Raw genomic sequence first — 17160 nt, 5'->3', positions numbered from 1 at the left:
CATCATGGTGTGCACGGCTTTGGTGCAGGGTCTCCTGGGTGGACAACAGACTAAAGTTGCTTTCGTCAACGAAAATTATGACTAAATATCGTCGTCAACGAACCTTTATCACCTGGGGAAAATGAGACGCAACGAAAATGCTGGTCATGTGACGATAACGATAATTAAATATATAATGCAATATCAGACGAATAAAAACCAGACTAAAATGTAGATTACAAAATAAAAACTTGAGACGAAATGTTTTAACAAATATCCTTAATCTCCATGTTTGAAGTAGTTTCCTCTGGTTTAGTCTTTAAACCAGTTTAGTCTTTAGATCTTTGGATACACTTTCCTACATAGACGTGGAAAAGAAAACTCAATGTGTCGTTGAAAAAGAAAAAGATGGGGAGAAATGTGGAAAAATAAATATGTTGTAAACTCAAATTAGAGTCTTCTGTATGTGGAATGAATGTATTCTTGAGTCTATAAGGTAACAATAATGTAATAGTAAGATAACCTCGTTTGAATTGTAAAATGGGTTTGGCTAAATACAATCTTTGACTAAAACTAGACTAAAATGGTCCTGGACAATTCTGACTAAAATAAGACTAAAATGCTCAGACTTTCATTCGACTGAAACTTGACACGACTAAAAGGAGAATGAACGTGACTAAAACTAATACAAACTAAAATGATAGCTGGATCCAAAGACTAGACTAAAACTCAAATTGAAACAGGCTGACAAAAACAACACTACAACAGACCCAACAACACAGACGAAGGGAAGACGCTGCAGCAGCATCACGAAGGCCTGAAGTCGCTGCGCTGGAAGATGCTGACAGCTCTGTTGCGAGCAGCAGACCATAATGTTGCTTTTGTTTCTTATTTTCTTCAGTTTCACCAAAGCAAACTATCAAAGTGTTTCCTGAAGTGCATGTGAAGGTCTGGTTGCGGCTGTAACTCCAGGCGGTGGAGTTTCCCTGCGCAGCGAGGAGAACTCGATCTTCACAGAGCGTCCAAACAAGTTCCCACGAACATCCCTTCAAAGGCGTTCCAACATCTGGAACATCCCAGCGTGTTTCTGAACGCCTGATTGCTGCGTCTCACCTGGCTGGACGCGGGTGGCCTGTAGGAAGTACTGCAACGCCTCTCCGTAGTGGTTCTGGTTCTCCAGCGCGTGGCCCACGTTGTTCCACAGCTTAGCGTTGTTCTTGTTGACCTGGAATGACAGACGACGTTAGAAAGAAGCACTTCCTCCTCGTCCTCCTGCTCTGAGCTACACTTCCATTCCAAGGTAATTAGGTAAGGAATAAAGCCCGACGAGGTGTACATTAACATAAATATATGGACGACGCGTGGCGGGTTTGTACGTAATGCTGCCACCCCAGAAAAATAAAAAAATATCAGTAGTATCACGTTATAACGTGATATTTTTCATGTTATTACAATAAACTTTTCACGTTATAACGTGATAAATAGTATATTGTTCTAACAATAAATTATCACGGTATAACGAAAGTTTGTATATTGTAATAACATGAAAAATATCACGTTATAACGTGATAAATAGTATATTGTAGGTTTGCCTCCACGAAGTCCATATATTTATGATAATGTACACCTCGAAGAGTATTATCCCGCTTATACCAAGGTCACTTACCAAAAAACATAAATATTAAATCAGTTATTCATGCTTTAATGTGTTTTCAGTTGAAATCATTAGTTTTATAACAAGCCACAGCTGAGCGGATGAGCGGACTATTTAATCTCTCGTCTGCAGCCGTTGTAACCTGGTAAGTTACAAGGTTTTTTTTAACAAGCCTTAACTCAGTTTCCTTGGTAACACCTGAGGGTTTGACTAATACCTGGAACAATCACTACCGTCCCATAAGGTCCTTATGCAACGGACAGTGTTGACTTCTCCAGTAACTAGGATGGACCTGAGATACGACTTAGCTTTTCATTTTCTTTTCTTTCCTCTTCTGCATTCCAGTCATCAAAATTATTAAATTGATCAAATAAATTAAAAGAAATTACAAAATCACTCATGTCCCCGTCCTGCGGTAGCCGGCTCTTTTTCTCTGAATCTCCGTTGCCGTGGTTACCACCTGGCAGTTGATCCAGCGCAATGATATTAATGATATATCAGGCAATTTGACCGAACTTGTTTTCTAGGTGTCCATTAACACTTTTATTGGACACCTGCCAGCCAATCAGAATCGAGTATTCACACAGACCTTGGTATAAGCGTTTAGAAGTGTAGGCTGGCGCCGCGCCGGGACGCCGCCGCCGGCTCACCTTCAGGGCGGCGGTGAACAGGGTGTATTCCGACTCCCAGTCCCAGTTCCTGTTGAAGGTTTTCACGGCGTGAGTCGTTAACAGCCCTCCAATGATCAGCCAGGACACTTTCTTCAGTTTCCTGGGAAAGACAGGACTGTTACGTTGATTTGGCAACAATGAAAGACTCGTTAGTGTGTCTGACACGTTACAACCTGAGAGTTGCCTTTGGCCAATGAGGAAGCTTTAACTTCGGTGTGATGGGGACTTCAGGGGATAGAAAGTCTAACAAGGATCAGCCTCATGGGGCTTCTACACCAACTCAAAACCGGAGCCAGACATCATGAGGGTGGACCCCCCCTCTTTCTCTTTTTCTCTCTTTCATCCATTTTATTTATTTTTTTCTCTTTTTATTTATTTATTTATTTTTATTTATACAGTGTAGCTTTAACATGTAATTATTCCTTAATAGAATTTTCAGTTATTTATTTATCATTATTTTCATTGAATTATGTTTTGTCCATAGGGAGGGTGCACCCTCTCCTCTCTCTTTCTTCTCCCATTTTATTTATTCGTTTACTTACTCTTTGTTTTTTGTTTTTTTCTCTCCTTTTTTCCTCTTTTTTATTTATTATTATTTATACAGTGTAGCTTTAACACGTAATTATTCCTTAATAGAATTTTCAGTTATTTATTTATCATTATTAACATTATTTTCATTGAATTGTGTAATGTTCGTCCATAAATTAAGAAAAACATCCCAGGAGGTAGATTGTGTATCTTCTTCTCAACCCATGGAGATGCACAGTGTTTTTATGGTGTCAATATCTATATATTGTAAATTGTTATACAGAGATTAAAAATATTTAAAGAATTTTTTTTTAAAAGACATCATGAGGGCGGACCCGTCCCCCCCTCTCGCTTTCTTCTTCCATTTTATTTATTCGTTTACTTATTCTTTGTTTTTTTTCCCTCTTTTTTTATTCATTTGTATTTATATTGTATAGCTTTAACACATACAGTACAGACCAAAAGTTTGTACACACTTTTTCATTCAAACAAATGGGGAAATGTGTCCAAACTTTTGGTCTGTACTGTAATTATTAATCATTATTTTCATTGAATTGTGTAATGTTTTGACAATAAATTGAGCTAAACATCCTAAGAGGTATATCTTCTTCTCGACCCATCGAGATGCACAGTGTTTTTATGGTTAATGTTAAGTTTTATGGTTAGTTGTTTAAATTGTTAGACAGAGATTACGTGATACTCAATGTCATTGATTCCTGTTCTACTGTCCCTCACCTCCTAATAAAAATATTACATTTTTTTTATTTTTTAAAGGACATCATGAGGGCAATGATTTCCACCGACCGCCATATTTAAACGACCTCGCTCGACCTCGACTCTCGTCCTAAAACCTAAACGCCGCCGATACTGCCGGAAGTCAGTTCTGGGCTCCAGACAAGCTTTTTAGGGCCGGGATCAGCTTCCATTAGTCGCGTTTCCATTATACTTTTTCACAAAAGAAGAGCGAAATAAAGGAACCGCTGCAGGCGGGGGGGGGGGGGGCGTCTGCACTGTATGGTGTCTCGCTTTTTCTTTTTAAAGATTTTTGTGGCTCTAGTGGCCTTTATTCAAAGTCTAGACAGGAAGGAGGGGGACGACGTACAGCAAAGAGCCGCAGGCCGGGACTCGAACCTGCGACCGCTGCAGAAGGACTGCAGCCACATTTCATGGGTCGTTTGCTTTAACTTTTTATGAGCATGGTGCTCCTAGTTCTCTCCATAACTCCCCGTATCCTGTCCTGCGAGACTTCTCTCCAAAAAAGCAAAAAAGATGTCGACTTTTAAGACAAGAAACATCTTTAGTCCAAATAATAAAATCAAATAAATGATGGTGATTGCTGCTGCCGCCGTCTTAAAGACACTGATGTGATGCAGTGATGGATGATGGTTAAACAGTGTTACAGCACAACTACATCGTATTAAAGAGGCCAAAAACAACTGGAAACTAGATTTTCATGATTTTGAGACGTGCAAATGACACATCACACACCTGGACTGAATCCTATTTATTTATCTTGTTTTTTCAAGTGTCCTTTCTTTTCTACCTCAGTTTTGTTTTTATTCTATTTTTCTATTGTATTTATACCTGACTGCAAAATTTCCCCTTGGGCATGAATTAAGTAATCTATTCTTTTCTATATATTCTATTATTCCAATGCGAAAAAAGTTTTTTCCGAACTACACATGTTTCCGTTACTACGGAAGAGTATTAGGGCCAGGCAGGAGAAAAATATAAATAATATTTTAAAGGAGGAAGATTTTTTTTTTTTCATTATGCACTTCGAGTCAAGACGAAATGTCGAGAAAAAGGTCAAAATTTCATGAATAAAGTTGAAATGTTGAGAAAAAAGGCGAAATTTCGACTTTATTCACAAAATTTCAACTTTATTCTCGAAATTTCGACTTTATTCACAAAATTGTATTTCAACATTAATCTCAACATTTCGGATTTGCGGTTCCCACTTTGCATCAGGTAATGTTGGATTTTTGGGTAGCTAATGTTAAACGGTCAAATCATAAAGTTCGGTGTCCTCATCACTTTAATTTTGCCAACAAATCCTGCCTTGAAGTCGGACCAAGCGTCAAGACTTTTGTATTCCTTCAAGCTTTGCTTCGTGTATTTCCCCGGCGTAGAAATTAAGTTCATATAAATATCAGGAAACTGCATTCGTGGCCAAATATTAATGTCCATGGACCACTGTCAAGTCCAACTGCCTTTAATTTAAGCCGATAATCGGCTGTTATCCCGTCTTCTGCACTAGTTTTTGCTGATGTTTTGCCACTCAGTGCGAGTAAGGGGGCTGGTCCAGTGGGGAAGTGACGTCAATGCAGACCCTCTATAAAGTCATCTATTCTATATATTCTATTATTAAAATGCGCTAAACTGGATGATCAACATGTCTGTAAAACCGCTTTATTTGCGATATTCTGCAGTTTTTTCGAACTAAAAATGTTTCCGTTCCAGGTTTTTCTCTGAGATACTTTGCTTTCACGCTCCTTTTAACAGATTTTCTGTTTGAAAATGGCTCCAGCACCAGTTTTGGGTTGGTGGAAAAGCCCCATCAGCAACATCAGGATGAAGGTTTCTGCAGATGTTAGCTGTGGTGTTACATTTCCTGCGAGGTACTTGAGTCGGGGCTGGAGGACTCACCCTTTCTGGGAGGCGACCCTGAATCCATGCGCGACCAGAACACAGAAGCCCATGCTGGGCACGTAAAGCACCCTCTCCGCCACCACGAAACCCACGGGGAAGAAGAGGTTGGACGCCGGGATGAAAGGCAGGACCATCAAAGACAAGGCCTGAGGGAAAGACAGAGAAGGGGGGGGGGTGGGGATGAGCGAGTGAGTGAGTGAATGGATGAATGAGACGCCTAACCTTTAACGAGTTTAGTTCTGGTACGCAGCCATGAACACTCAACTGATCTGGTCTCAAGATTAAATCTGCACTAAAGCCAGAGGCAGGGTGGAAACAGATCCGTTTCAGTGTGTGTGTGTGTGTGTGTGTGTGTGTGTGTGTGTGTGTGTGTGTGTGTGTGTGTGTGTGTGTGTGTGAGTGTGTGAGAGAGTGAGAGCTGGATGAGGCCAGGTTTATTTTTACATGTGGAATCAATGCCATCAAAACAAACAATCAATATGGTTTTCATTTGCCGATTCTGGAAGTGGGGAATCCTGGAAGACTTCACAACGTTTGTGGACGGAAATGTGGGCGGCGGTGGGAGAGTGTTGCAGTAGCTGAGGTAGGAGACAACCGTGGGGTTCCCTGGTCCAGGCGGAGGTCGACTCGCACCTCAACCGCCACAAACCGCTCTGGGTTCTGGCCGAGCGGCGAAAATCCTGCACACGGTCCAGAACGCTGCAGCGGATCCAGGTTTGAATGAAATCAAACAGACACTCCCAGCCAATCACTGCAGGTTCTTAAGATTCAGAGTCGATTATCAGGATTTGATTCGATCCGGTTCAGATATTGATTTGGGTTAGCGTTATTAAAAATGTTTTTTCAGCTGTTGCATGAATTATATGACTGTAGTTATGCTACATATTAATACTAGTATTATATTGAGATTCAACAGCACATATATCATCTCCTCCAGGTTCTACATCTTCTTCGTTTAGATCACACAATCAAATACGTCACAGCAGCTTCGCTCCAACCTCCTACTTCTGCTCCAGGCAGAAGTAGGAAGTAGGAAACCAGGCCGAGTTGAGATGAGTCGAGCCGCGTAGCTACTACTGGAAAAGCGCTATAAGTGGGAAAAGGCTTCTCAGTGGACGAGGGTTATCTAAAAGGTGTTTATGAGTGTCCAATGTTCCGTGTGCGACAGCTGGCGACGCCGCCGGACTGAGTCGCTGTGCTGTGATGCAATATACCCTGAAATGCTCCCAGCAAACCAGAGTAAACACTGGAAAGTTCATAAATGAGTTTATTGTGCGTTGATTTAGTGTCCCCCTCTCTGAAATCAAAGCTTGGAGCAATACTCTGAGGAAGTTTACTGAACCTCAAACACGACAGCCATGAGCCCCGTTGCACAGCCAATTCCACTTTGTTCCTGTATCCCACAGTGAAAAATTAACACCATGTTTTCTTTCAAAGCTCAAGAAACAATCGATGTTTTATTGCTCATTTGTGCGGGGCTGGTTATTATTATTATGATTTTTATTACTCTTTGTTAAAGCAAGCCGTTCTCTTCTTCAGTTACCGAAGCTGGAATTCTACGAGACATTTCTCAACATTATTATTCACTGCAACACATCATCAGTGGGTTCTGACTAACCTGTCTCACGGCGGTCTGAAACCGGTTCCCATGACGATTTTTATGTGAAAACAGGAGACTGAGCTTTCCAAGGTCCTGCTAATGATCAGAAACTGATCCCGAATGCTGACGGCTTGAAGAGGGGAGGTCAAGGATGTGACGCTTTGATGTGAGACAGCAGGAGTATCGAGTTTTCTTCTCAAGACGAGGCTCCAGCAGCAGGTTCTGGACTCCAGCATCTCTCTATAAGGCTCTGTTTCCTGGTCCGACTGCGTTTCCTGTTTTCAGTTGGCGGTTCTGGTTTGAGAAGATCCAAACGACTGAGCGTGGAGGTCAGATGACTCGGGTGGGCAGAGAGAGGGTCTGCATTGACGTCACTTTCCCACTGGACCAGCCCCATTACTCGCACTGAGTGGCAAAAATGGCTGCAACTGGTAGGGAAACTGTGGAGAAGACTGGATAACAGCCGATTATCGGCTTAAATTAACGGCAGTTGGACTTGACAGTGACCCGTACAGTTACCTGAAGAACCAGTGGTCCATGGACATTAATATTTGGCCACGAATCCAGTTTCCTGATATTTATATGTACTTAATTTCTACGCCAGGGAAATACACGAAGCAAAGCTTGAAGGCTTACAAAAGTCTTGACGCTTGGTCCTACTTCAAGGCAGGATTTGTTGGAGAAATTAAAGTGATGAGGACACTGAACTTTAGGATTTGACTGTTTAACGTTAGCTACCCAAAAATCCAACATTACCTGATACAAAATGGGAACCACAAATCCACGTTTCGGTGCCTGGAATCCAGTTGTTTCTGCGCATTGTAGTGATCCATTTGTCTCTCTTAAGCTTATTTTTTGGCAGTCTGTAAAACGATAACTCCGATTTCTTGCGTAGAGTACAGTCGATCTCACAACAGCTCTTTCCCATTTTAGATGTTTTCCAGTTGCTCAAACTGAAAGTTTATGCTGCCACTCAGTCTTTCTGCCACTCAGTGGGCGAAACCCACTGTGAAGTCGCATCTGTGACGTCATGCGCATTCCCTCTATACCTGGGTACGTGACTGTGAAGGAGCGCCTCTGCACCGCACGTGTTCAGCTTCAAAGTTCAAAGAGTGCAAAATAGAGCAGCTTGCTTGGTCCTGGGTTGTGATTTCAGAACAAATGTATTTAAAATGCAAAGAAATCTCAGCTGGTTAATGGTAAGAGAAAAACTACTTTATTTTTAATTCATATTTGTAAGAAATGTATCCATATCAAAAACCACACAAGTTCTATACAAAAAATGAGACAAGACAAGATGCTCTCAGAGGTAACTTTTCACCGCCAAAAATAAAGACAAACAATGGTAAAAGAACGGTGATGTACAGAGCTACGTCTGCATGGAAACCACTTCCCAAACTCTTTAAGCAAACTATTAACATAAAAGAATTCAAATTCTTAGTAAAGAAACATCTCTTGAATAGATAAACATAAAACGTATTTAATAATTGATAAATAAATAAATAATGTAGATAGTATATGGGTATGTGTACATATATATGTCTATATGTATATCACAGTCCAAAAACATGCATATTAGGTTAATTGGTGATTCTAAATTGCCCGTAGGTGTGAGTGTGCATGGTTGTGTGTATATGTGGCCCTGTGATGGACTGGCGACCTGTCCAGGGTGTAACCCCTGCCTCTCGCCTGAAAATAGCTGGGATAGGCTCCAGCAGACCCCTGTGACCCTGCAAAGGATAAAGCGGGTATAGATAATGGATGGAATGGATATATGTATATCTATGTATTTATATACACGGAAGAGTATTAGGGCCATGCAGGAGAAAAAATATGTGAGAGGGGAAGATTTTTTTTTTATTGTGCACTTCGAGAAAAAAGTCGAAATGTCGAGATTAATGTTGAAATACAATTTCAAGAATAAAGTTGAAATTTCGTGAATAAAGTCGAAATTTTGAGAATAAAGTTGAAATACATTTAGACTTTTTTCTCGAAATTGCACTTCAACAATATCATGAAAAAAAAAATATTCCTGCTCTAAAATATTATATTTCTCCTGCCTGGCCCTAATACTCTTCTGTAATATATATATTTATTATATTAATAAATGATTTATTAAAAATGATTATAACTATTCATTGTTTGAATTTGTTGATGTTATAAAATGTATGAATATGTATTGTTTTATTTATATCTAAATTATAAACGGAATGACTTTTTATTTTTTCTTTATTTTCTGTTTTTTCTTTTTTTCTATGCTACCTCTTTAGGTTTGCTTTTAATTTTTGGTTGTAATGTACTGTGTATTATGTGTCTGACCCAAGGAAGAATAGCTGCAGTTTTGCTGTAGCTAATGGGGAACCAAATAAAAACTATTAAAAAAAAACAACCTCTGCTATCCAACCATTTCTGGCCCCTTGCTCATTATTACATTATCCATTTTATATGTATTTGTACATTTTCCTGAGTAATAAAATATCTATTTTGTGAGTTATAACATGTGATTTAATTAAATTAATAAGGCTGCCCCAGTTTAAGGCGATGGGGGCGTGGCTAAGGAGGTCATTCAAACACGACACCCCACACGATTAACTGGCGAGCGCTGTGTGTCTGACGGGGGCTTATGCAGGAGGCAGTAACGAGATTATGCTATGAATTAAAACCAGAAGATCTCCACAACGAGAGCTTGGACAACAGTACGCAGCAGGGTAATAAAATTAGTGCTCGACAAAAAGTGGGGCCTTTCAGCCTCGGCTAATATGTTGATCCAATACTGGGTTTAGTGGAATAAAGGATGAATGTCTGCTGTGTCTGCCGAGCGCTGGATGTGCCTGTCGGACACAAAGAGCTACTTTCTCTGATGGTTTTTGGTAATACCGGTTTCTTGCCCTCCACTGGAATGTTGCATAAAAACTTAACAGGAGTTCTTTCATTTCTAAATTGCTTACATCCAATGAGGCTCTTCAACCACCATCTGAGTAATGCAATGCACGTACGGCCATGCTAACAATGGGGGGGGGGATAATTAACAAAGGATGTGTAACTCTTGAATAGTAGGAGCTCATCTGCACCAACTATACTCTCCTTAGACACAGAAACTCCTCTCGGATGAACACTTAAGGCCGTACTACAACGATAGCCTAAAACGGGGGTGTGAACGTGTCAACAGGACTTGAGGAACGTCAGTAGGTTGGCTTCAGTTACAGTTACGTAAAAAGCCATTGTTTGTCACTCACCAGGGTCGGCCGTGGTGTTCCTCAGGGTTCTGTCTTTAGACCAAATCTTTAATGTTTACATCTAGGCCGGTGTTGAAAAAAAATTGATTTTCCGATTCTAAATCGATTCTCATATTAATTCCTAAAAATCGATTAGTATGTCTAAAGATCGATTTTTTTTTCATCATTACATTACAACTTTTGGTATTTTTTTGTTTATGCCCAAAAAAGGAATGTTTTGTTGGACACAAGAATAACTGGTGTCATGTTTTTGCCTTTAAATATGTTTAAAGGGATGAAAACATAAAAGTTTTCAGTTATATTTGCATAAATTGATACATTGTCTATATTTAATTACTTTATATACTTTCTTGGGGTTACATTTGCATAAAATGCTAAAAAACTAATTCTCAAAAATTAAAAACCGAAATACCGTAGTATGAGATGGAAAAAGTTAAAACGGAATGTGGGAAAAAATAACAGCCTCTGTTTGCTGCTCTGGATCTGTTTGGTAATTCTGACCCACACGATGTTTCTGAAAGCAGTTACATCAGCATTCTGGGAGCTGATTGGTCCTTACAGCATCATTAGCTGCCAATACTTGCTGGTGAATCTCAATATAATACTAGTATCAATATGTCGCATAACTACACAGTCATGTGTTTCATACAACAGCTAAAAAAAAATAAATGTTTTAATAACACTAACCCGAATCAATATCGGAATTGAATCGAATGGAATCAAATCTTTATAATCGATTCTGAATCTTAAGAATCATAATCGAATCGGTTCTTGACATTTGAATTGATCCCCATCTGTGTTTCATTTAAGGCTTTGATTCTCTTCATCAACAAGTGTAAATAGGTTTAATCAGTATTATTTCCTATTGGTACAGGATTATTTGGTACTCAGTATTGGCACATACCTGAAGTCCACAATTTAGAACCAGTAACAGAAAGGAGAAATATCTATATTACATGAAATGAGTTTGAATGATATTTGAAAAATATTAAAATATTGACGGGATTAAGGACTGGATGTGCCACAACTTTCTCTAGCAAATAAGTTACCGTAGCTATGCAGATGACACACAGATATATATATATATAAAAATGTCACTAGGAGACCGAGGCCCTGTACAGGCATTGAGGAGATTAATGACTAGATGTGCCACAACTTTCTCCAGCTAAAAAAAATCTAAACTGAGGTAACTGTCTTTGGAGCCAAAGAGAAACAATTACAGGTCACACTAGAGCTTCAATCTATACGCCTAAAAACCACCAACCCGGCCAGTAACCTGGGTGTGGTGATGGACTCAGACCTGAATCTGGAAAAAACACATTAAGGCAAGTCAGCCTACTATCACCTGAAGAATATATTATTATACAAGGTTAAAAGATCTGATGTCTCAGCAGGACCTGGAGACACTAGTCCAGCATTGATCTTTAGTAGCTTGATTAATGTAATAGTATCTTTACAGTCCACCTTAAAAAGTCAGTTAGACAAGCTCTGCTACTCCAGTCCTCACTAAGACCAACAAAGTGGACCACATCAGTCCACTTCTGAGGTCTTTACACCGACTGCCTGTCCCTCAGAGGATGATAAACTTTAAAGTTCTGATGATGGTCTATAAAAGATCTGAATGGTCCAGGACCAGAATACATCAGAACCAGACATAGAGAATCTGTATTCAGCTTCTATACTCCACATGTCTGGAACAAAGTCCCAGAAAGTCTCAGATCAGCTGAAACCCTCCAGTCCAGGTGGAAGACTCACCTGATCTCAGCTGCACCTGAATAAAGATCCAAATCTGCACTGACACTTTAAGCTTGCTTTTCAAAACGTAAATCATAATTTAACTACTGATTTTATCTAATTTAATCTCCGGATCTCCGGAGTACCTGTTTTTTCTACAGCAACATTTTGGCAGGAAAGAGACTCGTCAAGGCGTAATCATAACCTTCAGAACGTCTGAGTTTTCTGCACATTTAAACCCAAAGGATATTAAAAACTATGCTGCTAAACCTGAAAGACTCAACATTACTGGCCCTTACAAAGCTCCGGGAGTTCTTTTTAAAAGCATCAAAACTGCATCGGAGCTGCCAGACCTCCAATATCGACCTGATCAACTTTCCTTCCTGCTACTCCGGGGATCCTCTTAAAAATTACAATAAAAAGCCTGGAGGGGAAATAAATGGATGTTACGCCCTGGATCTGAAAATAACATTCAGCTTTGGACTCAGCAGAGGATTATTTGTTTTACCTGGATGGGTGAGCAGCACTTCATTCATTCATTTAATTAATGGCAGTGCTAAATAAAGGCCCAACACCAACACAGTCAGAGACTAAGACTAATCCCTGGCTGAATGACAACGCTGGTCGGCTCAGACAGCGATGCAAGAAGGACAGACTTCATGTATCTCTGGGCTGGTTAAGGGACAGTTTGGCTGCCAACCATACCCCTTTTCCAGCAAGCCGCTTCCAAGGCTGGTTCTGCTTCACAACTCGTTCAATTTCTGAACCAGCTGAGAACCGGTTTGCTTTTCCACAGTTCGGGTGCTAAGTGGAGCCACGTCATTACGTCGCTGCGTGAAAGTTGCAGCAACAACCAGGTATCTGCTCTAACAGGACTTGGTCCACGTAGCTCCTCCGTGGACACATCTCTAAAAGACAGGTTATCTCCTCCTCAGACCCATGATGCTTTGCTGCATCCAGATTTATTCTGATTTGAAAATGTCTCCGTCTCCCAGTCTGGCTATTGCCGTTGGTCTTGATAACTCCGCCCCCTCCGCTTACGTAAGCGGTTCTTTCCTCCAGTCCAGCTAAGAGTTGGTGCTACCTTGGAACCGGTTCTTCTGGCCTGGAGCCAGTTCTTTGTCAGTGGAAACAAATAAGCCCGGTTCCAAACTCAGCACTGGCCCAGAACCAGAACCAGCCTGGAACCAGTTTGGTGGAAAAGGGGTACCAGAGAGCTCTGAAGGAGGCCGGATCCAGATATCTCTCCTCCATTGTAACCAACAGCTCTCACCATCCAAGACGGCTTTCTAACACCACCCAGTCCGACATTAACCCACTAAATGACTGGATGACCCTCAGTTGGAGGCGAGTGGTCAGAAAGAATGGTAGAACTGCACAGCATGATTTGGTGAGAGCTTCTCTCATCGGTCACCCGTCTTGGTCGCATGTTTTATGGCATAAACCCTTTACCTCACCTCTCTGGATCTTTAGGAATCGGTTATCTGTTCCTCTTTTTCCTAATATTCTGGGATCCTGGTGTTCACCAGCTATCAGGCATCATTTCTACCGCTTCATTTTGATGTCACGATTCGAAGCTCTATTGCTCTTATTTCTTTCTTTTTTGTTTAAATTTTAAATCAAGCTTTTTATTTCTACTACTCGAATACGTAAACCACGTTGATTCACCTTCTGCTGTAGAAATAAACCTGCCTTGCCTACCCAGCGAGCTTCACCTGTCATATCAAAGTTCAGATCACTAATGTTCCTGCAGGTTGTGCTCCCCCCTACTCAAACTCCATCCGCCTTAAATGTATTCCTTGATTTGTAAGGCACTTTGCATAAAACCGTCTGTTAAATGAGTAAATATAAATGCCACAGCATCTCGCCCACTGCACCTCTGACTTGCACTAGGCTCGGTGATGTTGACGCAGGTGGTTCCATTTAGCGTTAATGCTGCTGCTTCCCGAGTTTACTACAAAAATCCACCGTAGAAAGTCGATGTTATGGTTGATTATTTCAACAAAACGGCTAACGGACATCTGTATTCCTTGTAACGCGCTGAATGCCTATTATGGGCTTTCCAATCTAAACTCTGCTGAGCACACACACTTTGGCACAAATTGACCGGGGTCCAAAAGATGTTTTTCTTTTAAACCTGCAAGTAATCAAAAGGTTTGAAGATTTATAGAGGAAGGAAGGTCAAACATGCAAAGAGAGGAACAAATATTTATGATTCAGCACGGTTTCAGAGTAAACAATCAATCAGAAGACGCTGCAGCCGTCGCTCATCTGACATGAGCTCGAGTTTCCAGAAAAGCTTTCTAGCATCAGTGCGGATCGTGGCGTTGGATCCAAGTGAAAATGTCAGAAGTTGAGTTATTTGAAGCAAACAGGCCTTTCTTTTAACGTTAGATCCCAGCTTAACTGGACCAGTTGTATTCGAGGCACAATCCAGCAGACCGCAGGAGAATGCACCTTTGCAAACTTTGATCGTGGTGGATTCAAAAGCAACCTCTTCATGCAAGCAGCATTTCTTGAATAAAGAACACGAGTCGTGTCAAAACGAGGCTGTCAGAAGGGAAAGTACGGCCAAGCGCTCCGGGTGGGCTATGAAACACCAGCATTTCAAAGAGGATTACTGGAAGAGAGCGACGACTTAGTCATGAATTAAGATATTTGTGTCAGTAACATCAGGGTTTGTGTAAGAAGACCAAGTGCAGAGGGAACAATACGTGTGAATCAGATGAATCATGATAAGGAGACTGGAGTCGTAGTTGGACACCTGAACTGAATCAACTCCAGTAGTCCCGATCTATTGTCCCGATCGATCGGGCCCGATCACGTCATTTTCAAAAGATTGGTATCGGCCAAACCTAGTTATTAATGTTTTTAAAGGAGCATGAGGCAAGAATAAGAAATGAGACTCATTAGCGCCACGACGACCGTCGGGGTTCCTGCAGCCAACAGTGAAGCCGGCACGGGAGAACGCGCATGCAGCGTCATTTGACGTCACATCCGCAGGACAGCGCGGGAAATTCGGGCCCAGAATTGCAGCACATTTTTCAGCACACAGCCTGTTCAAGGCAACGGAGAGATACACTAGAGGGCTCATTCTTTTTGGTTTGGAACGCTTCATCTGACATTATTACTAGAAAACTTAAAACGTATACGCATTTTTTTCATAAAGCCTGCCTCATGCTCCTTTAATATATATTAATTATTAAATCGTTTTATAATTGTATTTAACAATACAGGCAGTTGATGTGTGTTTATAAGATATTGCTTTTGGCTGTAGTGTTATGTAAATGATTATCCATCACTCGTTAATCATCTTTTGGTCCACTTTATTGACTCTCGGTGCCAACACAACACAGGGATGACGGACTGCTATTTTGCGGGCTGGTGTTACGGTCTAAAGGGTCCGTCTCTGAACAACCACACTTGGTTCCTATGCTCTGCGTAACATCATTACAACACAGTGACAGACAGGGCCAAAACTATAACAGCCGCGATGAAAAACTGCTGCTATTCATTTCATGCTGTTGAGAATTCTGCACTAAGGTTAAGCCAAAATGTATTTTAATTTTCTTATTGATTGTGATTGTGAGTTTGACTGGATGTCAGTCAACTTTTAAACCAAGTAGATAAACTACCTCTTTTGAAGTGAAATTTATTAGGGCCCGAGCACCTTCAGAGCGAAGGCCCTATTGTATTTGCAGGAATTTTTATTATTAGGGCCCGAGCACTTGCAGTGCGAAGGCCCTATTGTATTTGCAGGAATTTTTATTATTATTATTATTATTATTATTAGGGCCCGAGCACTTGCAGTGCGAAGGCCCTATTGTATTTGCAGGAATTTTTATTATTATTATTATTATTATTATTATTATTATTTTCCTGACAAAGTGATGGCCTTTTTGCCCCCCTTAACATGCCCAAAAAGTCACCAAATTTTGCACCCAGGTCAGGCCTGGCGAAAAATTTGATATTTAATGGTTTGCATTAATGGGTGTGGCAAAATGGCTCAACAGCGCCCCCTTGAAAACTTTGTGCCTCAAGCCCCACGATACGGTTTGACGTACATGCACGAAAATCGGTACACACCTGTATCATGGGACAACTTAAAGAAAAGTCTCTTGGGATCATGCCCGAAACCGAACAGGAAGTCGGCCATTTTGAATTAATCGTGTCACTTTGGCGCAATTTATGCCATTCCTTCGAAAGTTAATTCAGCCCGAACCGTAACGTGCACCCAGGTGTGTTATACATCAAAATGTGCGTCTCCATCCTGCGACCACACGCATTACTTTTCTCTTTCGAAAGCGTTACCGTGGCGACGCTAGACGCCAAAAAGCGCGCCCACCCTTCATCTGATTGGTTCTGACAGAAAAAACTTTGCGCCTCAAGCCCCATAATACGGTTTGACGTACATGAACGGAAATCGGTACACACCTGTATCATGTTGCAACTAAAAGAAAAGTCTCTTGGCGCCATGGCCTAAACCGAACAGGAAGTCGGCCATTTTGAACATTCTGAATTAATCGCGTAATTTTGGAGCAATATATGCCATTCCTTCGAGAGTTAATTCAGCCCGAACCGTATCGTGAACCCAGATGTGTTATACATCAAAATGTGCGTCTCCATCCTGCGACTACACGCATTACTTTTCTCTTTCAAAAGTGTTACCGTGGCGACGCTAGACGCCAACAAGCGCACCCCCCCTTCATCTGATTGGTCCATATTTGATAGTTCCCCAAACGGCACCAAATTTGGCATGCAAGCCAGGCCTGGCGATAAATTTGATATTTCATGGTTTGCATTAATGGGCGTGGCAAAATGGCTCAACAGCGCCCCCCGGAAAACTTTGTGCCTCAAGCCCCACAATACGGTTTGACGTACATGCACGAAAATCGCTACACACCTGTATCATGGCACAACTTAAAGAAAAGTCTCTTGGAGCCATGGCCGAAACCGAACAGGACGTCGGCCATTTTGAATAAATTGTGTCATTTTGGCGAAATTTATGCCATTCCTTCGGCAGTTAATTCAGCCCGAACCGTAACGTGCACCCAGGTGTGTTATACATCAAAATGTGCGTCTACATCCTGCGACACCACGCATTAC

General features: G+C 41.1%; 1 protein-coding gene across 1 annotated transcript in view; it reads right to left on the bottom strand.

Annotated features, from left to right (window-relative positions):
* Positions 1-17160, bottom strand: part of tmtc3 (transmembrane O-mannosyltransferase targeting cadherins 3) — a 94173-nt gene that overhangs the window by 21225 nt on the left and 55788 nt on the right. Inside the window, exons 8-10 of the mRNA XM_061720912.1 lie at positions 5482-5630; positions 2284-2404; positions 1093-1204 (exon numbers count right to left, since the gene is read on the bottom strand). Of these exons, the coding sequence (XP_061576896.1) occupies positions 1093-1204; positions 2284-2404; positions 5482-5630 (382 nt within the window). The remainder of the gene's footprint in view (positions 1-1092; positions 1205-2283; positions 2405-5481; positions 5631-17160) is intronic.

The sequence above is a fragment of the Cololabis saira genome, chromosome 5 (genome assembly GCF_033807715.1).
Source record: "Cololabis saira isolate AMF1-May2022 chromosome 5, fColSai1.1, whole genome shotgun sequence".
In the NCBI taxonomy this organism is placed as follows: domain Eukaryota; kingdom Metazoa; phylum Chordata; class Actinopteri; order Beloniformes; family Belonidae; genus Cololabis; species Cololabis saira.
This window is presented reverse-complemented; position numbering and strand designations above follow the sequence as displayed.